The 25,806-nt window shown below is 34.6% G+C and overlaps 1 protein-coding gene across 2 annotated transcripts; it reads right to left on the bottom strand.

The window, feature by feature from the left end:
• Nucleotides 1–265: 265 nt before the first annotated feature.
• Nucleotides 266–25,519, bottom strand: LOC134841078 (serine/threonine-protein kinase PAK 1-like). 2 transcript variants are annotated; one of them, XM_063856853.1, is made up of 11 exons: nt 25,160–25,519; nt 24,288–24,347; nt 19,461–19,513; nt 18,690–18,854; nt 14,551–14,961; nt 13,387–13,530; nt 12,239–12,381; nt 7,971–8,139; nt 7,303–7,398; nt 4,174–4,314; nt 266–1,504 (listed from the first exon to the last, which is right to left on the bottom strand). In XM_063856853.1, exons 1-11 carry the CDS (start codon nt 25,413–25,415, stop codon nt 1,427–1,429), a joined length of 1,716 nt encoding a protein of 571 aa, XP_063712923.1. In that variant the 5' UTR covers nt 25,416–25,519; the 3' UTR covers nt 266–1,426. The 2 variants fall into 2 exon arrangements, with proteins under 2 accessions (XP_063712923.1, XP_063712924.1); XM_063856854.1 differs by lacking the exon at nt 25,160–25,519 and adding an exon at nt 24,691–24,903.
• Nucleotides 25,520–25,806: the final 287 nt, after the last annotated feature.

Below are 25,806 nucleotides of genomic sequence, written 5' to 3'. Positions count from 1 at the left end.
GGATTCGATCTACGACTTAGAAAATATAAGCCTCCCGCAGTGACCACTCAGCAACGGACGCTTAATCGTCCACAAACACTAGCCACATTTACAGCAGAGAACAAATGCTATGAAATTTCCAATGCTACAGATTGTGATTATAGCAAAAGTGCCACCGAAGTAAAAAGAATAGATGACATAGGACATTGACTGGATGCTGTGATACCGCTTTTGTAATTCAAATACTACTTTATCTTGCTTTGCACATACTTGTATAAGAATTGAGTCAATTCAAAAAAATATTATTCTAAGCAAATGATTCAAATAAACTATGAAGATAGCAAACTTATGTATGTACGTTTTTACCAAGTTCGTTTACCAATTTAGGCTTTGTCGAACTTTCTTCTTCAGAAATCTTAAATTTAAGATACAGATACAAGTGAAAACATCATTCAATCGATCAATCAATATTCGAAGCTGCTCCTACAATAACATAAGCTGTCTCATCACTTTAAGTTAGTATTTATTTCACACAATTTAGAAATTTGTTCACAAGCACATCTTCAGCTCTCAAATAACAAAAGAAATAACTCAGAAAAAGATTGTTTCACAGTAACTGATGACTTCGTTTGGTGATATTCATTTCAATTCAAATAATTTTCAGTCTCTTTAAAATTAGTTATAATTAATTAGCACCTGATAATTAGACCGAGGGCATATATTGATTGTAGATTAGTTCATACAGAAGGATATACTTCAGCTCCAAAAATTATTCAGAGAAAATTAAAGGAAGCACTCATTTATTTGTTAAAAGTTCTTCAAAAATTGAACATTCAATAGTAGTCGACACAGAAACTGATCCAAGACTTTCTAATGGGGGAATTTTCGAAAGGTTTGTTATTTTTACAGGTCGAAAAATTAATTTTCTGAGCTCCCCAAAATACTATTCAGACTTTAATTTAATTGATAAATTGTTCTATGCCGCATACAAATTTGAAGGGGGCGTCGATCTCCACCCACTAAATCAGCTACTGAGTCGACATATAACATCTAGCATAGGTAGGCAAAGCCTATAAAATATATATTTCGACTACCAATCTCAAGAAAAACAGACAAACCCAGATAAACAATTGTCAAATGGCGCGGACTTTATACCCATTGTTCAATGACGCATTCATAGGTCGAAATACAAACTATTTGTAGATAATAAATTTGAATTTGAACTTTCACGACCCTTCGTGCAAGCGAAGATTTGGTATGAAGTAGAAAAAGTATCCAAAATAAGACCAGGTTCAGAATTTCCGATCTGATCTGGTTTGGTAGATAGAAGACACGGCTGAAGTGTTTGTTGATTCAGAAGCTAATTGTTCGGTTCTTCGAGAGCTTCGGATAAAAAAGATATCTGAAGATTAGATTAGTCCTGTTTCTTAAGTTGACCGGCTCTGTATTAGTCCTCGTCCAAGTCTAGTCTGCGTAGGTAGTGGCCGAACTGCTCTTTCGAACATCGCTCTCTCAGAAACGGATGCTGAAACAGCAATAAAGATAAGGTAGGAAAGCGCCACATGCTCATAATGAGCCATTTTGTGGAAGTAAGAAAAAAGTGAGAAGTCTCCATTTTAAATCAATACAAAGAAGCGAAGAATCAGTACATAATCGAAGAATCAGCCAAATTAGAAAAAAAAAAACTTCAGTTTCCGCTCCTCGTAAATAGCAAAATATGAACAAAAATTATGCAAGATCAATTTTCATTCTGAAAAATTGAATCACTCGTTCACTCTCAGAACTTACTCGTTAATAATGCTCTTTCGCTGCAATGGTAATTTATAGTTTTTTGAAAATTATAAATAAACGCAGGCAACAGAAATAAAGAAAAACTTTTATCAGCGTTAACAAACGACATTTTTTTGAAATATTTGAAATTTTAAATAGCTAGCCGAATAGCTCTTTCGCAATTTAAACTTGCAGGTAAAACACTTTTTCTTCTTTTTTTTTTTTGAAAAATTTCAGTTTCCGAGAATCACAGAACAATTTTAGATCTGGAAGCTCTCAATTTTGAAAAAATAAATAAAAAAAAACTTCTTCATATCAAATTGACGCAGTTTGAGAAACTGCATTTATAAATTTCCCCTGAGAATTCAAAACTACATCTACCTTTGAAACTTATAGTAGATTCAAAACGGATTGTGAATTTTTCTCGCATTTTTAAGTATGCGGCTGAAAAGTATAACTTGAGCTTCGCTTTGAAATCTTGAGCTACGATTTTCAGAAATCTATTGCAATTAAATAAAAATAGATTGATAAATAATTTTTCATTCCGCTGCGAATTCTGTAAATTCAAATCCATTCTTGAAACTTACAAGTCAAGCACGTCTTTTTGCACCAACTTAACTTTTCTTAAGGCGGAGTATAAATCTACCAAAAAAGAGCCACCAGTAAACCGGATAAAACACATGCTATCAAATTGCCAATGCTGAAATGAAAGCTCAGCAAAAAAGTCGATTTGTTGAGTTCTATAATATTCAATTTAGTTCAAAAAAAAAGATTATAACACAAGCTTTTGCTTTGACATGTATGAATTTAAAGCCGGAAATACCAATCAAGATGAAATATCTTCAACCTTTGGCAATCTAACACACTCGTGAAAATTATTTTAAAATAGAAGTTCTACTCAAAATTGGGCTCATTTATCGGATCAACTGAGCAATCTCCCATGATAATGACCAATTGAGCCATCTTCTTCCTAAGAAAAACATCACAGAACGATTAAAGGCGTTCTGAAACACCAGCAGGTGGTTAATTTCTAAACAACACAACACGCTATCAGTTATCGGACTGAAGTTTTTTCATGTATCGAGAAGAAATTTTTGTTTCTTCTTATTCTTATTTGGGTGATCATTGCTTCGAGGAAAGCAGGTTACCAGGGTTGAAGCTCATATCTTGTAGGAAAAGCACAATATTTGTTTCCTGTTAATAATGTAATTGATTGCACAATTTCTTCAATTAAGACAAAAAGCCGCCGATAGATTGGTCAATTCAAATTTTCTCCCCACCTGCGAAATTTAACAATTATGAACTTTGTCCATATTGTTCCATTAATAAAGAAAATGGCATGATGACTTATTACACCATTCCAAAAATTACTTCATACCACCTAACTTTTTAAACCCACTCGTTACACCTTAAAACAGATAACATAGCCAACTGATAGCCGGAAAAGAGTAATGAACGCAAGGACACTGAAAAAAAAGACCTGTTTTTTCCAAAAATCTTCTACTTTCGAAGAAAAAGTTAGATGGCCTTAAAGCTCTTTGAGTTTGTAGAACAATTTATGATGGACACTTTTTTGTTGAAACTAACCCAATTTGAGGGTTAGTTTTAACTGGATCAATAGGTAAAACTTTTATTTCGCTGTGAAATCTGATAATTAATTTCCATTTTCGAAATTAGAAGTCAATCACGTTTTTTGACAGTTACAATTTTGCTGTTCGATAGTAGAGTTTGCCTTCCTTTGCACAATAGAAATGCACTGAACTGAAAAAGAACTCCTAAGTCAAACCGCGAAAAATCAAAATTGAGCGTGATTAAATTTTAATACTTTTTACTGAAAAAAAAATCAGCAAGACCTATATAAGAGTACTCGCTACGTTCATTGTTCTTAATAAGATGAGGTGGGGTAAAAAGAGCCGAAACATATTCTTTGAAAGGATAAAAGTCTTTTCCTCTATCGACATGGCAAACATAAAAACCTCATAAGTACAATTTGAGAATAATTATCAGCTGGAACAATAATATCTCTGAAAACTTCTTACTTAATCCTTTAAAGGTCATTGCTGATCGAAGGGAAAATTCAAAATCAAAAATTGTCAGATTTTCTTTTTGAAGCTAGAAATTCTCCCATAAGGTATATATAAGGTTATGATGTTCGGGAAGTTATGCAGTCCCGATACATTGGCCCTTCAATGAAAAACTCTACTATCAAGAAATTTAAGGAAAAAATTAGACTACCAAAATCGACAACTAGACTATAGGTAAAAGCATCTTTCAATCTTGCATCAAAAGGAAAAAAACACTATACTAGGGATTCCAACTTAAAACAGACATTATAAAAAAATTCGTGAACGTTTTTTGGAATCGATTGAAAAATTAAAAAATTTCCATGTCTTTCCTCGGCTGTATGTATGGCTATGTACATACCTGTAGTATAGTCGTGGCGTCTGGTCTATCTGCGGGGTCGATGGTGAGGCAAGAAAGGACGAAACTCTCCAGTGAGTTCGAGATCTCATCTTTCCGTTTGATCTCAGGGGGTTCAGTCAGCCGACCGATCTCTTGGATCGCCTACAACACATCACTTTATGGTAACAAACTTTATTTCCAACGCACTAAAGTTTCATCGTCCAAATCCTTTGACATTTTGACGCTTAAAACAAACATAGCGCAGAGTTATGTTGCCACTCGTAAAGCAAAAAAAGTACAACCAAAAACACTATAAATTTCTTAATATAAATTCGAACTATAAATTTAAAAACTGGACAAAAAATTGTTCATAACTATCGATTAATCTCCTATTTCCTAAATGACTGAACTACATATTTCTGCTATTCTAAAATTATTAACCGACTTTTTATAATGAGCAACGTGGTCAAGGTATTGCACAATCTGAGAAACTAGCGTACGACCAAACATCTGTCATTATATCATGTTGAGTATGTTGAATTTCTTCATTCAGCTATTTGAGAGCACGAACCAAGGCTAGTTTAATCTACATGCAACTGAACACGATTTCAATATCAACACATAACTGTTTTATAACTCAGTTTCTACAGTTACTTGGTTTCAGAAAACGAACACCTGATTTTTAACTTCACTGATGTCGCAAAAAAAAGTACTGAATGACAAAAAATGAAGTCCTGAGATTAATCTTCAAGAAAAAGATAAAAATCAGTTACATTGGTTTAGGAAATTAAACTCAGATTGGGAGACCACTCCTTTCGCGCCCAGTCACTGGCAATATATTATTAAATCTAGTCTGAATGGAAAAAAAATCGAAAACCTTTTTTCTCGACAAAGATTTTTCGAAATATTTTTGGGGAATCTGAATCAAGTCTTGAAGCTTTTTTAGATGATAGCACACTTTGTCCTCCGAGCATTCTTTGAGGCAATTAAAACCACGCAAAATAGCCCTACTTTATAGTTCCGTTTCATTACTTGTTTTCAACAGCTTAAAAGATGTTGATGCGGAGTAGAGTTTAAATGTTCTTTCGATAATGAGAAACACCCCATAAAAAGGATTGCGATGAAAAAACCCAGTGCTGTAATTATGATACATGCCCACTGAAATGCGAGCCAAACTTTCCAACACAGAGGCGTAGCTAAGATTTGCATCGCTGGCAACAAAATAAAAACAAGCACGACAGCAAGCCGAAAAGAAAACGAAAGCCACAAATCCCAAAAACGAAAGCCAAAAGGTTTTTCGCAAAGAAATCAGCCAAAATTTTTAGACGCTGGTCAGTTAAGTTGGATCAGAAGGTAAACTATTTATTACACTGGAAAATCTGAAATTTCAAATCCACTTTCGAAACCAGAAGTCGATCACATCTTTCGAGAAATTTTTGCTGTTAGATAGCGAAGTTTGCCTTCCTAAAAAAGTTGGAGTGAACTGAGAAGTTGAACTTGCAATCAAACTTCAAACCGTGAAAAAATTAAAATCAGCGTGAATAAATGTTCTTGAAAAAATCATCACGACCTATGTAAGAGTTTTCACAACGTTTATTGACACACGGAGAGCAAACAAAAAAAGTACCAAAAAATCAAAAAACAATATTCAAATTTCGAACAAAATACAACATCACTTTAAACTCTTCAAGAATTTTTTGGAATCAATCAAAATTAATTTCAATTATATAGTAAGAATTTTTCAAATTTCATTTCCAATTTGAAAAAAAAATCGACTTCCAGTCCGGAAACGAATCCAGTATAATTGTCGTCCTCAGATGCACGTTACCTCTAGGTTCAATATTCAGCGATTATCATTGGATTCAATTTAATTATGAAGCACATTGCTTCTCTAGTCAGTATCCGGTTGCAGACCCTCGCTAATCGCAAGGTTAAAAAGGATAGCCAATTGCTGTGTTAGCAGCACAGAATTTTCTAATCACGCAAATTCATTAAAAATTATATACACAGAGGCGAAGCGTCGCTTCACAAACACTAGCGAGAGCACGCCAAAAAGAAGCTCTTTAAAGAGCAACAAGAAAAAATAAAATAAGCCTAGAATTAGCGAAAAATCGGCTACGTCTGAGATTCGAACCTGCGATCCAGAGATTGAGAGTCTCACAAACTAACCACTCAGCCACGGAAACATAATGAGTACCAAACAATAGCCACCAACAAATCAGTGAACAGATGCTATGCAATTTTCAATGCTACAGTGAAACTTCCAAATTAAAGAACACTTTTAAAGAACACTTTTATTTACGAGTTAGTTTAGAAAAAAGAAGGTTCGTAATAATACACTAAGCTGAGCGCTAGTGTAAGCAGAGGCAAAAACTAGCGAGAAATTGAAGAAAAAAAAGCTTTATAAAGTGAAAAAAGAAATAGAAAATGCCTCGAATTAAAAAAATCTTTGCTAGGTATGGGATTCGAACCTATGACCCTGAGAAGTGGACACCCACTCTCTGCCCTCTCGACCACAAACGCTTAATGACCGACAAACGCTACTCACAAATAAAGCAGCAGCATAGGTCAAATGTGGCACCAAATAGAAATAGACAGAGTTTAGCATTTAATAAATTGGAAATTATAAAGCCACATTATATATAAATTATGCATTTCAAAAATTTGCGAATCAAGTTAGAAAAAAAAAGAATTGTCGTATTATTTCACGACGCTCCCTAAACTCTGATAAAGTAAATGAGAAATGACTGAAGTTGAAACGAAAACCAGTTAATATTCAATGAAAACTCAGAAGTATATTAGAAATCAGTCTGAAATTTCCTGTTTGAAAAACTCTGTTCAAGACTTTTTGATCGAGAAACCGAATGACGTCTGAAATGGTTTCAATAGTATATCTCAAATGATCCACTTTTGAGGAAGTCGAAATCGGCTGTAACATAAACCAAACCTAAGCCATTGTTCCTTCCCACTTTGTCAAGTAGTCGCAACAATGCTATGATTCAAAATCTTTCACGCTAATACTAGCTACTGCAACAGTGAATGTTCATCTTAAGTTCTCTTTCGTAGAAAAAACATGAATGTTTTTATACTTGAACATTTTTATTAGCCAATAAAACTCGGAAAAGTTAGGCAAAAACAATCTTCGCTCACCTGAAGAGGTGCTCTTGAATAGTACTCATCTTCCATGTAGGGCGGACTAGTGTCAATCATCTCAATCACTAGAATACCCATAGACCAAATGTCCACCTGGAACAAATAATCAAATCATAGGACATGAAATGTTTCTGATGAAATAATCGAGAAAAATATCAAACCAATTGAGAAAAACCTCACCTTTTTACTTGAAACAAGGATTTGAATGGGAGAAGTTCTGAATTTGACTAACTGTTTTTAAACACATATCATGTCACTTTAAACACTTCTCCGTAGTAAGTCATAAATGACCCGTTACACGACTGTTCAATGACTTCCCCAAACCGACTTACCTTGAAATTGTATCAGTCAATTTCCGAGACTCTATCGGCATTATAGCGAGATAAATGTGAGACCCACCGAGATTTCTATGATTAATTCAATTATTAAAAACGATTTCATAACAAAAAAATTGTTCAAATAAGTTGTACTTCAGATTTTTGATTGCTCGCCCTAAATTTTTGAAAGATCAAAATCTTAACAACACAACCGATATGAAGCTCTTACGAAAAGTCCATTTTCTCTCCCTTCCTGGTTCTTGGATTTTTAGCGAAGAGCGAAGTGTCAAATTGAAATAGTAAAGTAAAGAGGTTATTTTAGAGTATCTGAAGCAGAGTGAAACTAACATTGGGCGAATACTGTTCTCTCCTGGCGATCTCCGGGCACATCCAGTAGGGTGTTCCAAGCTGAGTCTTCCTCTGACTGTCTGCTGTGAGCAACTCGGCACAGAAGCCAAAATCGGCCAGCTTCACACTGCCGTCAAGTCCTAACAGCACATTGTCACTCTTGATATCCCTAAAGTGAAAAAATGTTTTAGAAACATAGCCAAGCAAAGATTTGGAAAGATTAATAATGAACGCAAGCTAACATAAAAAAACACTGACACTTTCTTGAAAAAATTTCAACTTTCGAATTAGAAAAAATAGATGCCCTTTCAGCTCTTTGAATTTCTAAAACAATTTATGATTGGCGCTTTTTTGACAACATGAACCCAGCAAAGTTTTTATTCCGCTGGGAAACCTTAAAAAAAAATTCCACTTTCGAAACTAGAATTCATTCACGTTTTTTTTGCGCCATTTGCACGTTCGTATTTGGAGAGTGCTATTTACGTCACTTTCAGCAGATGCATTTCAATTGAACTCAAAAAGTGCATTATACCTAAGTGCATCAATATTTTAAGACTTTTTCCTGATAAAAAGACAAAAAAAATCAGCAGAACTATATAAGAGTCTTCACTACTTTCATTACTCTTAAAAACTATCAATCTTCTAAGCAAATTTCAACTATTATTAACCCAAAAAATATAAACCCAAAAAAATATGTTGAATTTTTATGCTACTAAAAATTACATCGCAAATTTGTGAACAAAAGAAGGTCTTGCGCGTAAGTCGGTACTATGCTTCGAACATCAACAAATGAACGTTATTTAAAAATGTATTTTACGCTTCTTTCACTTGATACTTCAACATAATGAAAAATAAATAACCGGAATAGAAATGAATTGTAGCAATTCTTTCAAAATAATTATCAATGTTGCGTCGATTTTTTCAAAAGATTTATCAAAACGTTGCAGCACTTAACACTCAAAAAGTGAAAAAGGAAAGACAAGGTGAAGGTAATAAATACTGTTGCTCTATAAAAAACAATAAAGTGGAAAAAGAAAATTAACAGAAATTAAATTTCTGATATGTGCCGGAATCGAAACCTCAACCTCGAGTATAAGAGTAGTATTTCCCAGCATCTGCGTCATAGACACATGATAAACTTCAAACGAAGGCCACCAGAAAAAAAAACATTATGCTAATGCGACAAAATTAAAACATTCTAGCGTAAAAAGCACCTCCGGTACTCATGATAAACCGCATATACTGGAAATAAGATATGCATTCACTGAGTGTGCTGTGACAGCACCCAATTACAGGGTTCGTAACTACAAATTTTGCAAGATTTTATTCAAGTTTTTTATACTAATTTTAATGAACAATAAAATTTTGTGAAAATTCACATCTCGAAAACTACCAAGATTTGAGCAGTCTTATTAGATGCAATAATCGCAATTTGTGAAAGTACTCTGACAGCACACAACTACAGAGTTGGGAATTTCACTTTAGTGAACTATTTTGTAATTTGAGTTTTCTGAAAATTTCCCGGAAAAAAAATCACAAAAATCTCTTAAAGATTTGAGCATTCTTAATTGGAGGCCGAATTTGCAACTCCTGAGATTACTCTGACAGCCCCCAACTACAGGTTAGGAATTTCAAACTTTGAAAAAAAAATTAATTTAATTTTCATCAAACTTTTTTTTAAAATCACAAAAAACGTCATATCTGGAAAACTGCAACGTTTTGAGAAATCATATTTAGAGGTAAAATTCACAACTCTTGATATCCCTGAAAGAGCCTCACTACAGAGATGGTAAATTCAAGTTTTGTGATTTTTTTATATCTAAGTTTTCTGAAAAATTTTGAGAAAATCCTAAAAAACGTCATCTCGAAAACTACAAGATTTTGAGCAGACATATTCGGAGGCAATATTAACAACCCCATGAGAGTACCCTCACAGATTCCAATAACAGGATTGAGATCTTCAAAGTTTTGGAATTTTTCAATATCTAGTTTTTTTTTGAAAATTTCGGAGAAAATCATAAAAAACCTCAGATCTCGAAAACTACAAGGATTTGAGCAGTCATATTTGGAGGCAAAAATTGCAACTCCTGAGAGTACCCTGACAGAGCCTCGCCATCGAGATGGGAATTTCAAATTTTGTGATTTTTTATATCTAAATTTTCTGAAATTTTTTTTAAAAAATCCTAAAAAAAACGTCGTATCTCGAAAACTACAAGGATTTGAGCAGCCATAATTAGAGGCAAGATACGCAACCCCTGAGAGTACCCTCACAAAATCCAACAACAGGACTGAGATCTTCAACAACGTATTGGAATTTTTTAAGATCTAAGTTTTTGAAAATTTTTTGAAAAAATCATAAAAAACGTCATATCTCGAAAACTACAAGGATTTGGTTATTCATATATGGAGGCCAGAATAGCAAAACCTGGGAAAACTCTGACAACATCCAACTATTGGGTTGCTAATTACATACTTGATGAAATTAAAACTGAATTCAACCGGGAAAACCGAAAAAAAAACCTTAACCATAGCAATATACGATATAGCTTGCTTACACGTGAAAAAATTCTTTTGTTAGAGATGCAAAAAAATACGTTGAAAAAGCTTAAACATGGCGAGATAGAAAAGCCGGCATTTAAATATACAATAGATAATAGATTTGATAGAAGAAAGTTAGAAAAAATTAGGGGACGGATAGACAGACATAATCAAATTAATTTGAAAAAGCAGGTATACAGACAGACAGACTTAATTAGGCCTCGAAAAAATTACTAAAAAATTAATGACCTTGCGGAAAAAACAAAAAATTTTCTTAAGCATTGCAATATATGATATAGCTTAAACATGAAAAAATTCTTTCGTTAAACATGCAAAATTATTATGCTTAAACATGGGAGATAGCTGTCACTAGCATTTAAACATAGTATAGATAGATAGATATAGATAGTTAGATATAGATAGATAGATAGATAGATAGATAGATAGATAGATAGATAGATATAGATAGATAGATAAATATAGATAGATAGATAGATAGAAAGATAGATAGATAGATAGATAGATAGATAGATAGATAGATAGATAGATAGATAGATATTATGCTAAGGCACCAAAGTAAACCAGATACTAAATTTATGAGCACTTCATTTGCGACTTGTTTTTAAAAAAAGTGAGTTCATTATATGACATTACGCACTACTTGCGTGAACAACGCAATATAAGGTGACTAAGCGAAAACAATTGAAGGGAATCATACAAATCTAAAGTTCGTAAAATTACAAAAAAAGAATGACTTTCTATTACAGATAAAATTGCTTAAAGAAAAAAATTCCTTGCTTTCGAAAGCAAGCAAACAAAAAAAAGCAGAAAAACTATGATCCGACCCAGACAAAATTCAACTTCCATACATATCGAAAAAGAAACACAGAACCTAAGGATCCTAAGGCACGCACTTTATCACTAGGCCAAGTCTGAAGAGACCTGCGAGGCCTTGAGATTTGATAAAACGATTTTTGTAATGTAAGAAAACTTGTTACTGATTACAATTTGCTGCTAAAAAATCACATTACAAAACAACATCACACCACTTGAAAAGTAAAAATTAGCTTCGTTCATTAACAATTTGTGGACAATTTCGTACCCCTAGATTAGCTGTTTTTACAATAAGTACTTTTTGTTATTTAAATGAAAACTGAATTAAAGTGAAAAAAAGCGAAAATCCTGACAGGGTAGCAGGTTCTTGTGGAAGTAGCACAGAAATCTCGGATCATTTTCATATTCGACAGTCATAGTAAAAAAGCTAACTAGCTTTGTAGAAAAATAGCTAGAAAAACAAAATATAAAAATTCTTCAATGGGCGCTAAAAACTTAAAAACTAACTTTACACGAGTAAAAGTAAGTTTTTACTGCTTAAATTAAGCTATTGTAAGCTATTAAAATAAGCTATTATAAGCCTGTTAACTCGCTTTATTCGCGACAAAGACTAAAAATCAAAAATAGGATATTTCACTCGACCCATTCCGATGATTAATTGTACTACCCGTAGAAAACAAAAAGAAAGAAAAACTAAAACACTCGAATACAAATTTCCTCCCCATTTTTCAAATGGTCGGAACAATTACTGGTTAAAAATGACATTTAGCGCCTCGGACAGTACGCATAATTGCAGGAATAGCCCAGGAAATGTCCGACTTCTATCGTGAAAATTAACCTCATAGAAGAAAATTGCGGATAGTCTATAATTAAGCATGAGCAAAACAATGTCTCGCCTGTGAATGATGTTGTTGCTATGAAGGTAATCCAGACCCTGGATGGCCTCGTAGCTGTTGTAGGCAATATATTTCTCATCCATTTTGGCCTGCAGAGCCAGGATGACATTCGTCAGAGCATTCCACAAATATTCCATCACAATCTAATACAATGAATTCAGTCAAAAACTAAACTTTTTTCCAAACAGGGCGTAGAAATAAAATACAGCGGACATGATCATTGAACTGAGTTTAACTTGACATAAGACAGACATATTTTCTTGAAAATTATCTTTTGAAATCAAAACCAGGAGCATGCTGAAAAACTTCAGTGCATTTTTAACGCAGCTGACAGAGTTTTGAAACACGAAAAGTTTCGAAATATTTTATCAATAAAGTTCAGCCAACAGACTGTTGGAAAAGTTTTTCTGGAACTCAAGAAAAAAGAAAATAAATTTTGTGCGCATTTTTTATTTTCATATTGCGTACCTATTCTATTCATAAAGAGTTGATTTGAGTTCCCATATACATTCTTGATGTCAAAATTGCAGCAACTGTATCAACAGCTCTTACATGTTATGATGCACATAAAATATTTAAAATGTGCAATTCCTGTTAGATAATGGAGTAGTAAAAACCTATTTAAACGTATCCCCACGTTACACATACATCAATGTTTTCATGCGCTACATGATTGGTATCACGACCGAATATGCATTGAATTGCATAACAATTCAACATGCCACATTTCATTACAATCAAACAAGGCGAAAAAAAAACGTTTCGCTACTAAATTTTCTCATGAGTGTACAGGCGTCCCTCTCGCCTTAGGGACTCTACCCCTTCACCAACCAAAGGGTTCCCCTTTGGTAGTAGTTTACGACATCCAGTCTCGGAAGACTGACTCTAAAGTTTTTCTAAAGGCAACTTGGGTGCCAATATATAATAACTTTAAGGAGCGCGCATCAAAAATGCAATTTTTTGGTCAAAACAAAACCTTTCAAAAAGTTTCTAAAACGCCCCTTTAAAAAATCAAGATCTCGGAAAATTAATTTGGTCGACTTAAAAAAGGTCAACAATTTTTTTCCTCGAGAAAAACTTAAATCCCCCTGAACAAGATTTCAATGATTTGTGGTATTAAAGGAATAAGAAGCATTTGAGTCACTGACCATAAGGGACTTTCTGTCTGGTGTGAGGAAGCAGTCGATGAGGTTGACTATGTTTGCATGGTGTATCCTCCTCATCACTCTGATCTCACTAACCACATACTCTCTCTTCTTCTGCTCCCTCAACGTCAACACTTTCATCGCAACCTACAAACAAACCAGAGTTGTTACTGATACAACTGCACAGGAGTAAGGCAGAGTACACTAGAAAGATATCTGCGTAAGATTCTGGGATTCTGCGTAAAATTACAAACACCTCATTACTGAGACCCGATACCGAATTCACGTTTCTGATCATGGTTGTACTTAGAAACTTATTGCGTATTGATTGGTGACCAACCGTAATAATAACTTTTCAACACAGAGGCGAAGTTGCACTTCGCATACACAAGCAAAAATATGACCGATAACGCTACTGGGAAAAAGTGAATGAGTAAAACTTCGAATCTACAAAATTTCTTAAGTGACGCACGCCAATGATGACGCACATGCAGTACCAGTCAAATTGAAAAAAAATAAACGTACCTACAAAGATGCCTCAATTTATAGAGCAGTCTATGGAGCAGTAATAACAGTAAAAAATAAAATGTAATAAAAATAAAACGAATTTTTTTTTAATTTGAGATTTTTGTGGAGATCATCCCCCACACGCCATATTAAGTACAAGTGATAAATTTTGCTCCAGGTATCAAATCAATTATGGCTAATAAGCTTCCATTAAGCAATTTGGAACGATTTCTAAGACGGATTAAATCTCCGCTTAAGCGTTAATAGCGCGAAATATATCGCGCGTTAATTGTCCCATATTGGCCAAAATGGCAATCTTTAAACCCCCATAACATTACGAAAAATGATCACAGAAATATACAAATTTAAGCTCAGGTCAACAATACTTTTTGAATGATATAATAAAAATCCCGTCAAAAATGGCTAGTTAAAAATTCGAAATTTGTCAGAAGAAAAAAAACCACACCGAGCACAAATATTCCGTTACTTTCGTTACGAAAGTCGGAACAATAATAGTCTGTGTTAAAATCCTCAGCATTGGCTGTACTTAATAGCTGGTTATTGATCAAAATTTCATACTACAACACAAGCTTTGCTTGTTCAAATAAAGAACTGCCCCAGCTGTTAAGCTCTTAAGTTTCTTAAGCTTCTGTAATTCACCTTCTGAGCAGTGGTATTATCAGTGCACGAAAACACTTTTGCAGATGCCCCTGACCCGATCAGCTCTCGGTTCACAAATCTAGCATCAGGATGCCCACTTCCAACCAACTCCTTCAGTTTTTCCACCATCTCGTCCTCTGTCATTCGGCGATTGGCGGTTGTAGCCCGCTTCGGTTTCGTCGCAACAGTCGGAGGAGCCACTTTATCTTTCGGCTGACTAGAAGGCGGTGCTGGTTTCTGTGTTGTCTCATTTGCCGGAGTCGGCGATGGGGTGCTCGGTTTGATCACCTCCAGAGGCGGGTTCAATTTGTCTTCGTCATTTACAGGTGTGGTTTGATCTTCGGTTGCAGGTACTGGTGTCTTAGCGGCTGTCTGGTCTAACGGGAGTGGCTCTGAGCTTTTATTTGATTTCTACAATAAAATCAATTTAAGATCATTGAGCGCAACCCAAAAAATATTCAAACATGGCAAAGAAAAATGTTTCGCGCTATGATTAACAGCTAAAAAAAACTTGATATTACTACACAAGCTAAGCAAAGGTAGCTCAGCTGTTCACTATACTGTGTACAATTTTTCGAGCACAGGTATTAATTTCATTTACAAAAAATTGAAAACATACTTGCAGATTATCAAATGTTACACTGAGACGAAGTTGCACTTAACATAAACAAGGAAAAATATGACCAATAACGCTACTTGGAAAAACTGAATGAGTAAAACTTTGATTCTAAAAAATTTCTTAAGTGACGCACGCCAGTTTTGAGTCAAGATAATTGCTAAGTGACGCAAGACAATTGCGAGCGACGCATTAGCAGTACGAGTCAATATGAAAAAAAAAGAAATTTACCAACTAACATGCCTCAATTTATAGAGCGGACGCATTTTAAATAGTATACGAAAAAGTTCATTAAAAACATCCGACCCTGCCTAGGTTCGAACCTTCTTATTTTGTTGCGGGTCGCCTTCCCTACCTCTACGCTACAGATCCATGATAACTTGAAGCTAAAGTGTTATTTGAAATACAATAGTCTTTGTTAATATCCTTAGCATTGCCTGTACTTAATAGCTGGTTATTGACCAAAATGAACACTTTCAAAATGAAAACATTTTGCCGCAACAATAATTGTGTCGCAGCAATATTTGCGCCGCAACAATATTTGCGACATAGGTTGAAAAAAAGAGAGTTCATACTATAACACAAGCTTTGATTGTGTAAACACAGGCAAAACATCCTCGCACATGCGATTCATCAATTTACAAGAAAGCAAAAGTTGAAGATAAACTTTTAACCGAAAGAAATTATTTCAACCGAAAGAAATAACTGAAAAGAAACAAATATATACTGTTGATGACCAATTATCGCAACCAAAAAAAAAAAATTTTACCAAAAAGATATACAAGAAAAAATAAGAATAGCCGGTGACTGTGTAAGTAGTGCAGAATGTTCCGACCAGTTTTTTCAAATTAGTGTCGCTTTTTGGCGTGGTGTGATAAAAGGGTCTGAAGAAAAAACTAGAGCTTAGGCATTATCGACAGTCATCATAAAATAAGCAAATTGAAAACAAAATTGTAGAAAAATTACTAGAAAAACAAAATATCATATGAAAATCCTTTTGCAATTTTTTGTATTTTCGAAGTTTTTGATTCCGAAAAGGCTCTTAAAAACTAAATAGAGAAGTAAATTTTCTCGAGTAAAACTTAGTTTTTACGGCTTAAAATAAGCTATTGTATGCTTTGAACTCATTAAAAAATATTATTGCAGGCTTATTTATTCGCATGAATTAAGACGAAAAATCAAAAACTCCAGGACGAAAAATCAAAAAATTCAAACCGGTTTTTCTCGAAACTGGGAAATTTTTTTAAAAACTTTTAAAAGTAGTTTGAATCACGAGGTAAAGGGCTTTAATATGACAAATCTTTCAACTCTCTCCAATGATTATTTTCGATAGCTGATTTTGCGTGGAAAACGAAAAAAAGTTAAACACATCCGAATACGAGGTTCCTCCCCATTTTTCACAAATTCGGAACAACAAGGGTAGCCGGATGCTGTGCAACTAGCACAGAAAATTTCGACCACAAAAAACCTGAATGAACGCCTAAAACTTAGGCATGTTCGATAGTCATATTAAATAAGGAAAATTCAACAACATTTTTCAACGGAAAATTTATTAGAAAAACAACAAAAGTAAAAAAACTCATCTAAATCACGACTTTAAAATGATATATACTACTCGAAATCTTCCCATGATTGTTTGTTAACCCATTTTCCGGCGAAAAAATTAAAAAACAGTTTAGACGCCCCCGATCACAAAGATCCTTCGATTTTCAGTGGTCGCAATAACAGAAACCATGAGAAAAAAAGGATAGCCGGTGGCTGTGCAAGTAGTACAGAATGTTTCGACCAAATTCATTAAAAAAACGTTCCTTTTTTCGTTTTTTTTCTTTAAATTTAGGCCAGTTTCAAAGCGATTTCAGAACTTAACATACGTGTGAAAACTTAGCGAATTAAACAAAAGTGACCAGATTTGTCTTCAAAAAACAATGGCAGCAGAAAACGAAAAAAAAAATTAAAACATTTAAATTTTCATATTTAAATGAATCAATTTTAAGTGCACCAAATTCAAACCGCCTCAAATATTCTGTAAACACATTGAAAATTGATGCGCTTCTGAAGTTGAGAGTCATTTGAAACTTTTTCTTGAAAAAAAAACAATAAAAAGTCATCAAGAAATATAACTCTTCCTTCGTTGTTATACCTGTAATAAAAAGCATTCGCATTTTCAGCCTATGTGAAGGAAGAATTCGTCAAAAAGTGAAAAACAGTTTTTTACAGAAAAGCTCATCGTATGGCGACTAACCCGACAAAAATAATTCAGACAAACGAGTATCCGAAAAATGGGATTTCTTCGAAAAATAGTTTTTAGATTTGCGAGACACTCAGATTATTTCCGTGCTCGAGCCCCTTCCACTTTTATAGTTTGGGAGCGCAATTTGCCTTGATGCAAATGAATTCAAAGAAAAAATCTGTCGCCTTCGGCGAAGTAAGCTTCACCTGATTTGACTTTATTTGTGCTACCTCACTTAGCTGAAAAGAATCAAGAAATTTCTAAAAAAAACATAGCCAACAGACAGCTGGAAACGCAAATAAACGAGTCAATGAACCCAAGAAAACTGTTTCAAAACACACTTCAACTTTGGAATTTCTAAGAAAAAACAGATGGCCTGAAAATTCGACACGTTTTTTGATAAAATTAACCCAATTTGAGATAACTGGATCATAAGGTATTTTTTATGTCGCTGGACAATCTGAAAATTAAAATACATTTTCGGAAGAGGAAACGATCAAGTTAAAAAATAAAAAAACCAACTGCCAAAAAGTAAATTTGAGCCTAAAGAAATTTTAAAACTTTTCTTGAAAAAAAACCATCACGACCTATATAAGAGTCTGAACTATGTTCATCAACTCTTAATAAATTTTTGAACACATCCCATATTTAAAAATCATAGAACACTATTAAAGAGCTCATGAAAACAACCGAATATTTCTTCAACTTTTTGTGTGGGGGCTATTGTCATGACAGAAGCTCAAAAATTCTCAACCCATCAACTCCCTGATCACTTATTTATTCCGAATGTTTGAATACTGAACTCTGATTGGATGAATTGATGAATGGCCAGTAGGTTCTTTTGACATGAGATATGGATTCCATCTTCAAGTGTTTTAGAAAAAAAATAGTTTATTGATGATGATCAAAATTTCATGTTAGAGGAAATTTACGTGATAGCGCAGCACCTATTTGTTAATCCAGACTCTTTTTCCTTTAACCTTTCAACTCACATAAGCATCAGTTTTATGGTTTAATGAGATGTTTTACAAGGTTAAATATAAGGACCAAATATGTTTGTCGTGGTCTATTTAGTCTGCATGCCAATTTTTGTGACGATCAGACATTGTGAACAAAATATTCCTTAAGAAAACTCGCAGGTGGGAAAAACGAAAAAGAGCCCTAGTCCAACTATTAAGTATGAACGAATTGTGAATGTTGTAATGAACTTTTCTCTTTTGCAACAGGCAAAAACTGTGAAAAATGTCCAGAAAAAAAAACAATTATAGTAAACGAGAAATTTGGTCTACTGACGTCGCTGCCATCGCTGATGGGTCTCTTCTCTCTGTCTCTGTTGTCGTCTTCCAGTTCGTCGTCAGTCGTGCATCTGTTCTGTGGCTTGACTGTGTCGTGGATCATGAACTTCTCCTGGTGTAACATCTTCATGATGATGGCTGCCACCTCGTCCGGGTTCTGCGTCTACAAAAAGAAAGCGTTTAAAGCAAGTTATCAGAATCATAATAAAAAAGGCAACTGACAAACCTATTTTTCACCAGAAACCACTTTAGATCTTATTTTCTTATTAAAAAAAAACACTTTTGAAACACTTGAAAATTAACACTTTTAACAATCAAAGTATTTAAAAACTTCACAATTCTCATACACTTCTCGTACCGATCTGCATCTAGCCTAACTTGTCAATCAACGAGTGATATCATCCATTCCGCAATTGATGACTATTTAACTTATCATAAACGTAAAAACTACAATTTTTTTTCCAGTATAACAAACACACTTTAGTGTTTCATGTAAGACGAGCCCCGATGTCATGATTACCACTTGCATTGCCTGTTTTACAAGAAGAACACTACCAAATAATCTTAGCTTCTTCGGTCATAAGTAGTTAAACCAAAATTGACTTTTGCAAGAAATAAACCAAATATGCAAAAAAAAATACAAAAAATGAAGAACTCATCTTCGATTTTGGATGCATTTCAAGTTACCCTTCGGTTAATAGTCATAGTTTCTAAAACAACTCAGGGTTAAGGAGCCGACCATATAGTGCGTAGTGGCCTCAAAACTCACCCCAACATGTTCCACTAATTCAGGGGATTCAATCACAAACTGCTGAGGATCCGCTGAAACACACGTCAAGTTTAGGAAACCCAAGTTAATAAATGATACCCAAGTAACAACATACTCAATATTCAGTTGGACAAGAGTTAATGAACTCAGGGAACCAAAAAAAGAACCGGAAATCCGTAAAATTAAAATCCACTTTGAAGATACCAATCGAGTCCCATCTCTCACGCCATTTTCACTTTTGCTATCAGATAGCATAACTGACCATGCATTTTTTTTTAAAAGCGGATTTAAACCTATCTAAAAGACGTTTTCCTGGAAAAAAAACAAAATTTATTTACTAGCCGGCATTAAAAACGCATCAACAAACACAGATTCGAAACGGAGCTTCGCATCGATTGGAATATATATCAAACATAGCATGACAACCCTGCCGGAATAAAATGAGGCGAAAGCTAATTACGAAGTTTTCAGAGTAAAAAAAAATTAGATCTACTTACATTTTTTTTCAAAATTGTCTCGATTGAATTTAATTTTGATGAAAATTTTTCGAGGAAAAAACTTGCCAGAGTTTAACTAGCATTGAACCAAAATTAACAAGTAGGACGACAAAATGAAGCCGACTTGGGTACACTTTGAGAGCAGAAACAATGATTGATTAAGAAACTTAAGCTATAATTTTTACAACTCGAAGTTATAAATTTCCTCGCAGTTTTCACATATACACAGGCTATATATTTTTTCACCTTCACACAACGAGTTAAGAGGTTACTAATCTATAGGCGTAATCAGTCGACTAACTTTTGAGCAAAAAAAAACAAAATCTATGAGTAGGTCTACACGGGATTCAAACAATCAATTTTAGGCAGACATGTCTCAGATGACACCTTCATGCCAATTGTTCACTTTAACAGATCATTAAGTAAACTCAATGATAAATCAACAAAAAAAGATTTTTTTTTCTTTTAAAAAAGAACCGAATGTTAAAAACGTCACTGACACTTTTTCTTCAAGTTGTTCGATTTAACGTTTAATTAAAAATGCAGCGAGTAAATTTCGCGGATACCAATCAAGCCGTTCAAATGTCAACAGTAACCTTTTCCTGCAAAAAATTTTAATTTTTCGGATACCACATATCAACGAAATCTATTCAATTTTCGCTTCAGTTATACGGCTCATGAAACGATAGATAGGAACAATGAAACTGCAATTGCTCAAAAAATTATTTGATAGTATCTTAGATTGTGTCTTCTGAAACAGAAATGGGAATTTTGAGATGCTTTGACGTACGCTGCAGAACACCATATCGCATAATGATTCCACTCTTCGGCGTCGCGAAAGAGCGCTATAGACCGGGCAAGAACTACTTCAAAACGCAAAAAGCGAGTTTGGACCAGAAAAAAAAGGGCCAGCTCGATTTATCATCAAGCGATTTTATGACTGTGTCAACCCAAGCTCGCATCCAAACCCAAAAATTTAATCGAGGATAAAAAATGGGCACAATATAGTTAAATCATCTCAGGTAAAATTGAGGCTGAAAATAGAACTAGGTAGGTACACTGTTAAAGTTACTTAGTTGGGGGTAGATTGAACGTAAACAATGACTTTTTGCTGTTCCGGTAGTTCAGCTATTTCTGCACACAAAAAAAAAATCTTTTTTTTGGACTTCAAAAACCAATATAAAATCCCTCATTGATCATTGTTCCTCGCTTTTACAACATAAAAAACTCCTATTTCAGCCGAAAATTAACAGAAAGCCAAATCGAGCATCTCTGGACTTACCTTGGGCAAAAAAAATGAGCGAAAAAGCTAGGTAACTTTAAAATCTCATTATTTTGATGCACTCAGCAATTTTCCACAACAACACAGTACTGTAAGGCAGAAACGAAACCAAAATCTGGTTAATTTAAATATGTTTTTGATGGAGGTTTTACTTGTACTGCATTTGTAAAAATGCCATCCTGTATAAAAGGAAGTTTACTGCGTTCATTAACACCGAACACGATACTTCGTTACAGCCAATTTCGAAATGCATCTTGTCAATAGCGGTGATGTTACACAAGCTCGCATTGTTCAATCTTTAAAAACATTAAAATTTTCCAGTTCATTCAACAGCTTTATTCAAGGCTTTGATGGTAGGTTTAAATGACTGTTAAACGATTAGTTATGAGGTCATAACCACTACCAAAACAGCAAACCCAGAGTGACCACTTATTCACTTAACACATTCTTTTTATCGAAACAGAAATTTAAAATCAGGATTCTGGGAAACAGCACAACCTTTTTTTCCATGTATATAATTATTCACGTTGAGAAAGAGACAGTATGAACTCTGATCAACATTTTAGAGGAACTTGTGCCTTTGATAAAAATTAAAGCAGTCTTGAATGAGATCCTTTTTTTTTACATTTCTGAGCTGTGAAATGATGTCTCACTCTCAACGAACGAACACGGATTGTGGTAGTTGCGTCCTATTGAAAGGTTGAAATCTTTTTCAATCAATAACAACTTCTGAGCAATACGAATCAAATCTTCTAATTCCTAGCGCTAAACCCATCACCTGGGCTAAAAAGACTCTTCTGAGTTATAAGGGTTTTAAAATGAATTTATTTCCTTAAAGGCTCCAAAACATGGATCTCGTTAACCCCCCCTATGGTACCAGTAAAAAAATAACCACCTCTATAAGGAACCAAATCATTGGCTAAGTACATGCGGGTTTTATAACTAGCAAAGAATTCACCCTTACATTAGGCTGCCTTTGTTACAGAGATCTCAAAGCAGTTCTTAGTAAAAAAGCTGAATAGTATGAATGTCGGCCCCTTTCCTCATAGATTATAACCATATCTGAATGAGATACCATCGCATAGCAAACGAGATCGTACAGCAGTTTTCGAGCTTAAAAATATTGATTGAATTTGACGTGAATTGTGTTGGCTTCAGAAAGCATATTGGGTGCGTAAACTTCCGCCAGAAACCTAATAGTGCAACCTAACACATTATGTATATTCATAAACTTCACTGGGCAAACTTGATTTTAAAGAGACCAGAACAAAAATTTACCATGAACAGCCATAGTCAGCATTTAACACACCAGCAACACCAGGTCGCCTCTTTGTAATATTTCGAAACATCCATTTTTGGCTGACGGACCCTCAATTTTTCTAAAGGTGCTATTGGCTCCAATATAAACTAATTTTGAGGTGGAAGGGCACGCCGAAAAAACGCGACTTTTTAGTCAAAATTTTCCAAAATAGCGCTTTAAACGCCTTTTCGGCCTGTTTTTTCAAAATTTCGCCTGCGGACCAGAAAATTTGGTCAAAATAGGGTCTTTATAGTGATTTGTGAGAGCTCGGAAAATCAGTTTGCTCGGCCTAAAAAAAGGTCGATAAAATTTCGAAAATATTTGAAAATCCCCGCTCGAGGAAATCCTAGATCCGCCCCTGATTTAACAACTTGAGAGCTACCTTTTGCGAAGAAATCTGGGGTTTCGACTCAAAATTAACTATCTGCAGATTTTGAAGACAATGGGCTTCATTTATCTTTTAGAAGCTTGCACAGAAAAGAGACTCTCGACACAAATCTTCGACACGCAAGGTCATTGGGCATAGTTTTCTGAATAACGCATCCCCTGTATTAACAATTTCTAAGTGAACCTCGTGGATTCACCTTCAAACTCGAAAAACAGCACTTAGAATTGTAACTGAAGACACATACATTACCCCAATGGATCAACATCATTCTGAATATCAAGGCTGCCAGTCAAAGAACCAATGAAATAAACAAATTATACCTGGTTGCCATCAACCACGATATGATCACGGAACAGCTAAGCATAACCAAGACTTATCAAGCTAACATTTGACGAAAAACACTATGGACACTAACACAATTAATTCTAAGGAGACATAAAAATTACGTTGCCCAACATCCTGATCCTTCTCAACTGATGCGCTACAGAACTAACTTTCGAAAAAACAGCCTTCCCAGAGTTCACGTCGTTCTTTTGCTCAACTCCGCTGTGGATATAGCACACAACTGAAAGCTATCTGAAGAAGTTGGGGAAAAACATAGGAAATAAGTCCAAACTATAAAGTTAGGTTACATGATATACGTTATCTTCAGTTGTCCATTAAAACCAACCACTCTAAAACTTGACGAGCTGTGAGACAGCCCCGTTGAAGTCACAAAAATATCTCAACTTGTCAACATAGCAGGGATTACTAATAAATTTTCTCGGTTATTCTGACGATTTGAAAACAGCATGTATAACCGGGCACGAAAGTTTTGCCAATTCTCCGTCCCAAAAATTGTCGCTAGAACGTTTTTTATTCAATACTCTAAGGGACTATCGCTCTCTTAATGAACCCTGGGAACGACGCAGTTACTGTTTGACGGACGAGGCGAAACGACTAATCAATCTTTCAAAGATTCTGGAATACTGGATAAAAACGAGAAATAAGAAGTGGACAACATAATTTTGCAGCTACAAACTACATCAACAGTTTTTCTCTCAATCAACGCCAATTCGCGTCAAATGTAATCACAGTTTCGATGCTAGAAAAATGCGGTTCGACAGTTTTGCTTTGTGACTGTATATGAACCACTCGAAGAAAAAACCAGCTACCAAAGAAATTAGCCAAAAACACAGCATTATATCATAGTTAAGAAATAAGTGGTCACCCTACACAAAATGGGCACATCATCACAGTATAGTTTCAATTTTTACTGACCTTTGCGTAATTTTTCTAAATCAAATTGAATTCAACCTTCATTTATCTTGGGATTATGTATAATTCATCTATTAGTTTATTAACATCTTCTTAAACTTACGTTTTTTCTGTCGTCCGAAGAAGGTGAAAATCTTCTGCTTCGAATCTTCCTTCTTCGTAGCTGAAAGAGGAATCCTTGTTCAATTATTTGAGCATATATCGGTGTCTACAGGCATGATGCTGGCGAAAAGAAAGTGGTTTCTTAGGCCTACGATAAATTTCATCAAAATAGCGTTTTCTGCTAGCTTTTGAATATATTTTAAAATTCAAATAGTCAAAAATTATTTTCGAAAACCTCAAAATTATTCGAGGAAAAAAAAGGATCCCAGCTGTGATCTGTCGATTAATGATCATCATTCGAACTTTGACAAAATGAGCTCGGCCATGACGATAATTAGGGTAACATCTCGGGACGTTGAATTCGAATGATTGTCATCATGTCCGTGAAAAAATTCGTGCCCTACCTGGTCCGCTGTTGTGAGAAGATCCATTTGCTGAATTGTCGATCGAACTATTGGCTGTTTCTACCATATTTAAACGGCCTCTGAACTAATACAAACTCAAATATTCAAACGAAGCTAGCCTATAGTCACAATCACAAATAATAATACTACATATAAGACCACCAATCTATTTTCTGCAAACATGTTCTTTACTTGATTTGTGAAATTACTGATGTTAACCTCATAACTTCATAAACAAAAACCATAAACGTATTTTGGTTCGCTGGCTTAATTAAATGTGACAAGTAAAATTACTTCCATTAATACAAACAGGCAAAGAAAAAACAGAAGAACCACCTACAAAATCGAAAAAAAAGACAAGCAACTAATGGTTTTCGGGCTCCTCAAGACTTTAACGTTGCCCAGTTGATGTAGCTCATTACTCAACACGCACATAGTTTACCTCAGATTAGTTTCAACATGTACTCACATTTTGTAGAGCTGTGTGTTGACTTGGAACCATTTTGTTGGTCATTGGGTATATTTTGACTTGCAGCAGAGACTGTGGAGTTGTTCATTTGTTCTTCTGAAGAATTGCTGAGGCTGCCGTTGCGTTTGTCGTTACTTGACGAACAGGAACTGTCGGTGCTAGAACTGCCAATAGGTCGTAGAGAGAAAGGGAACTTGTGATGGGAAGACATGATTCTGCTATCGCAGCTGTTCTGACTCTGACTCTGTGTTGACATTGCAGTCTACTTTATTTGCACTTTACTTCGCTTCGCTTCACATGTAGTTCTTCTGCTCTTAAACTGCTACATAGTTTGCTAAGAGAACCATTGCACCATCTGAAATGAATTCTGAGTTCATGAGAACAATTGTTCAAATCATTTCACATGAATACAGTAAACCTTTTTCAATGAATGGGAAGCTACGTACAAATACAATTTTAAAACGAGGCTTTTAAACTCGGTAGAAGCAATTGTTTAGAAACAAGGGATGTCAAAGTATGTTTCTAAAAATCATGTTTCTTAAAATTACGTTTATGCACAGAGGCAAAGCGTAGCAAGAAGTAATTTTTTTTTGAAAAATTAAGCTGAAAAAATTACTTCAAAGTCGAAAAAACTATATCTACAATAA

The sequence above is a fragment of the Symsagittifera roscoffensis genome, chromosome 3, assembly GCF_963678635.1.
Source record: "Symsagittifera roscoffensis chromosome 3, txSymRosc1.1, whole genome shotgun sequence".
In the NCBI taxonomy this organism is placed as follows: domain Eukaryota; kingdom Metazoa; phylum Xenacoelomorpha; order Acoela; family Convolutidae; genus Symsagittifera; species Symsagittifera roscoffensis.
Note: the sequence above shows the minus strand (reverse complement) of the source record. Positions and strands in the feature narration are given on the sequence as shown.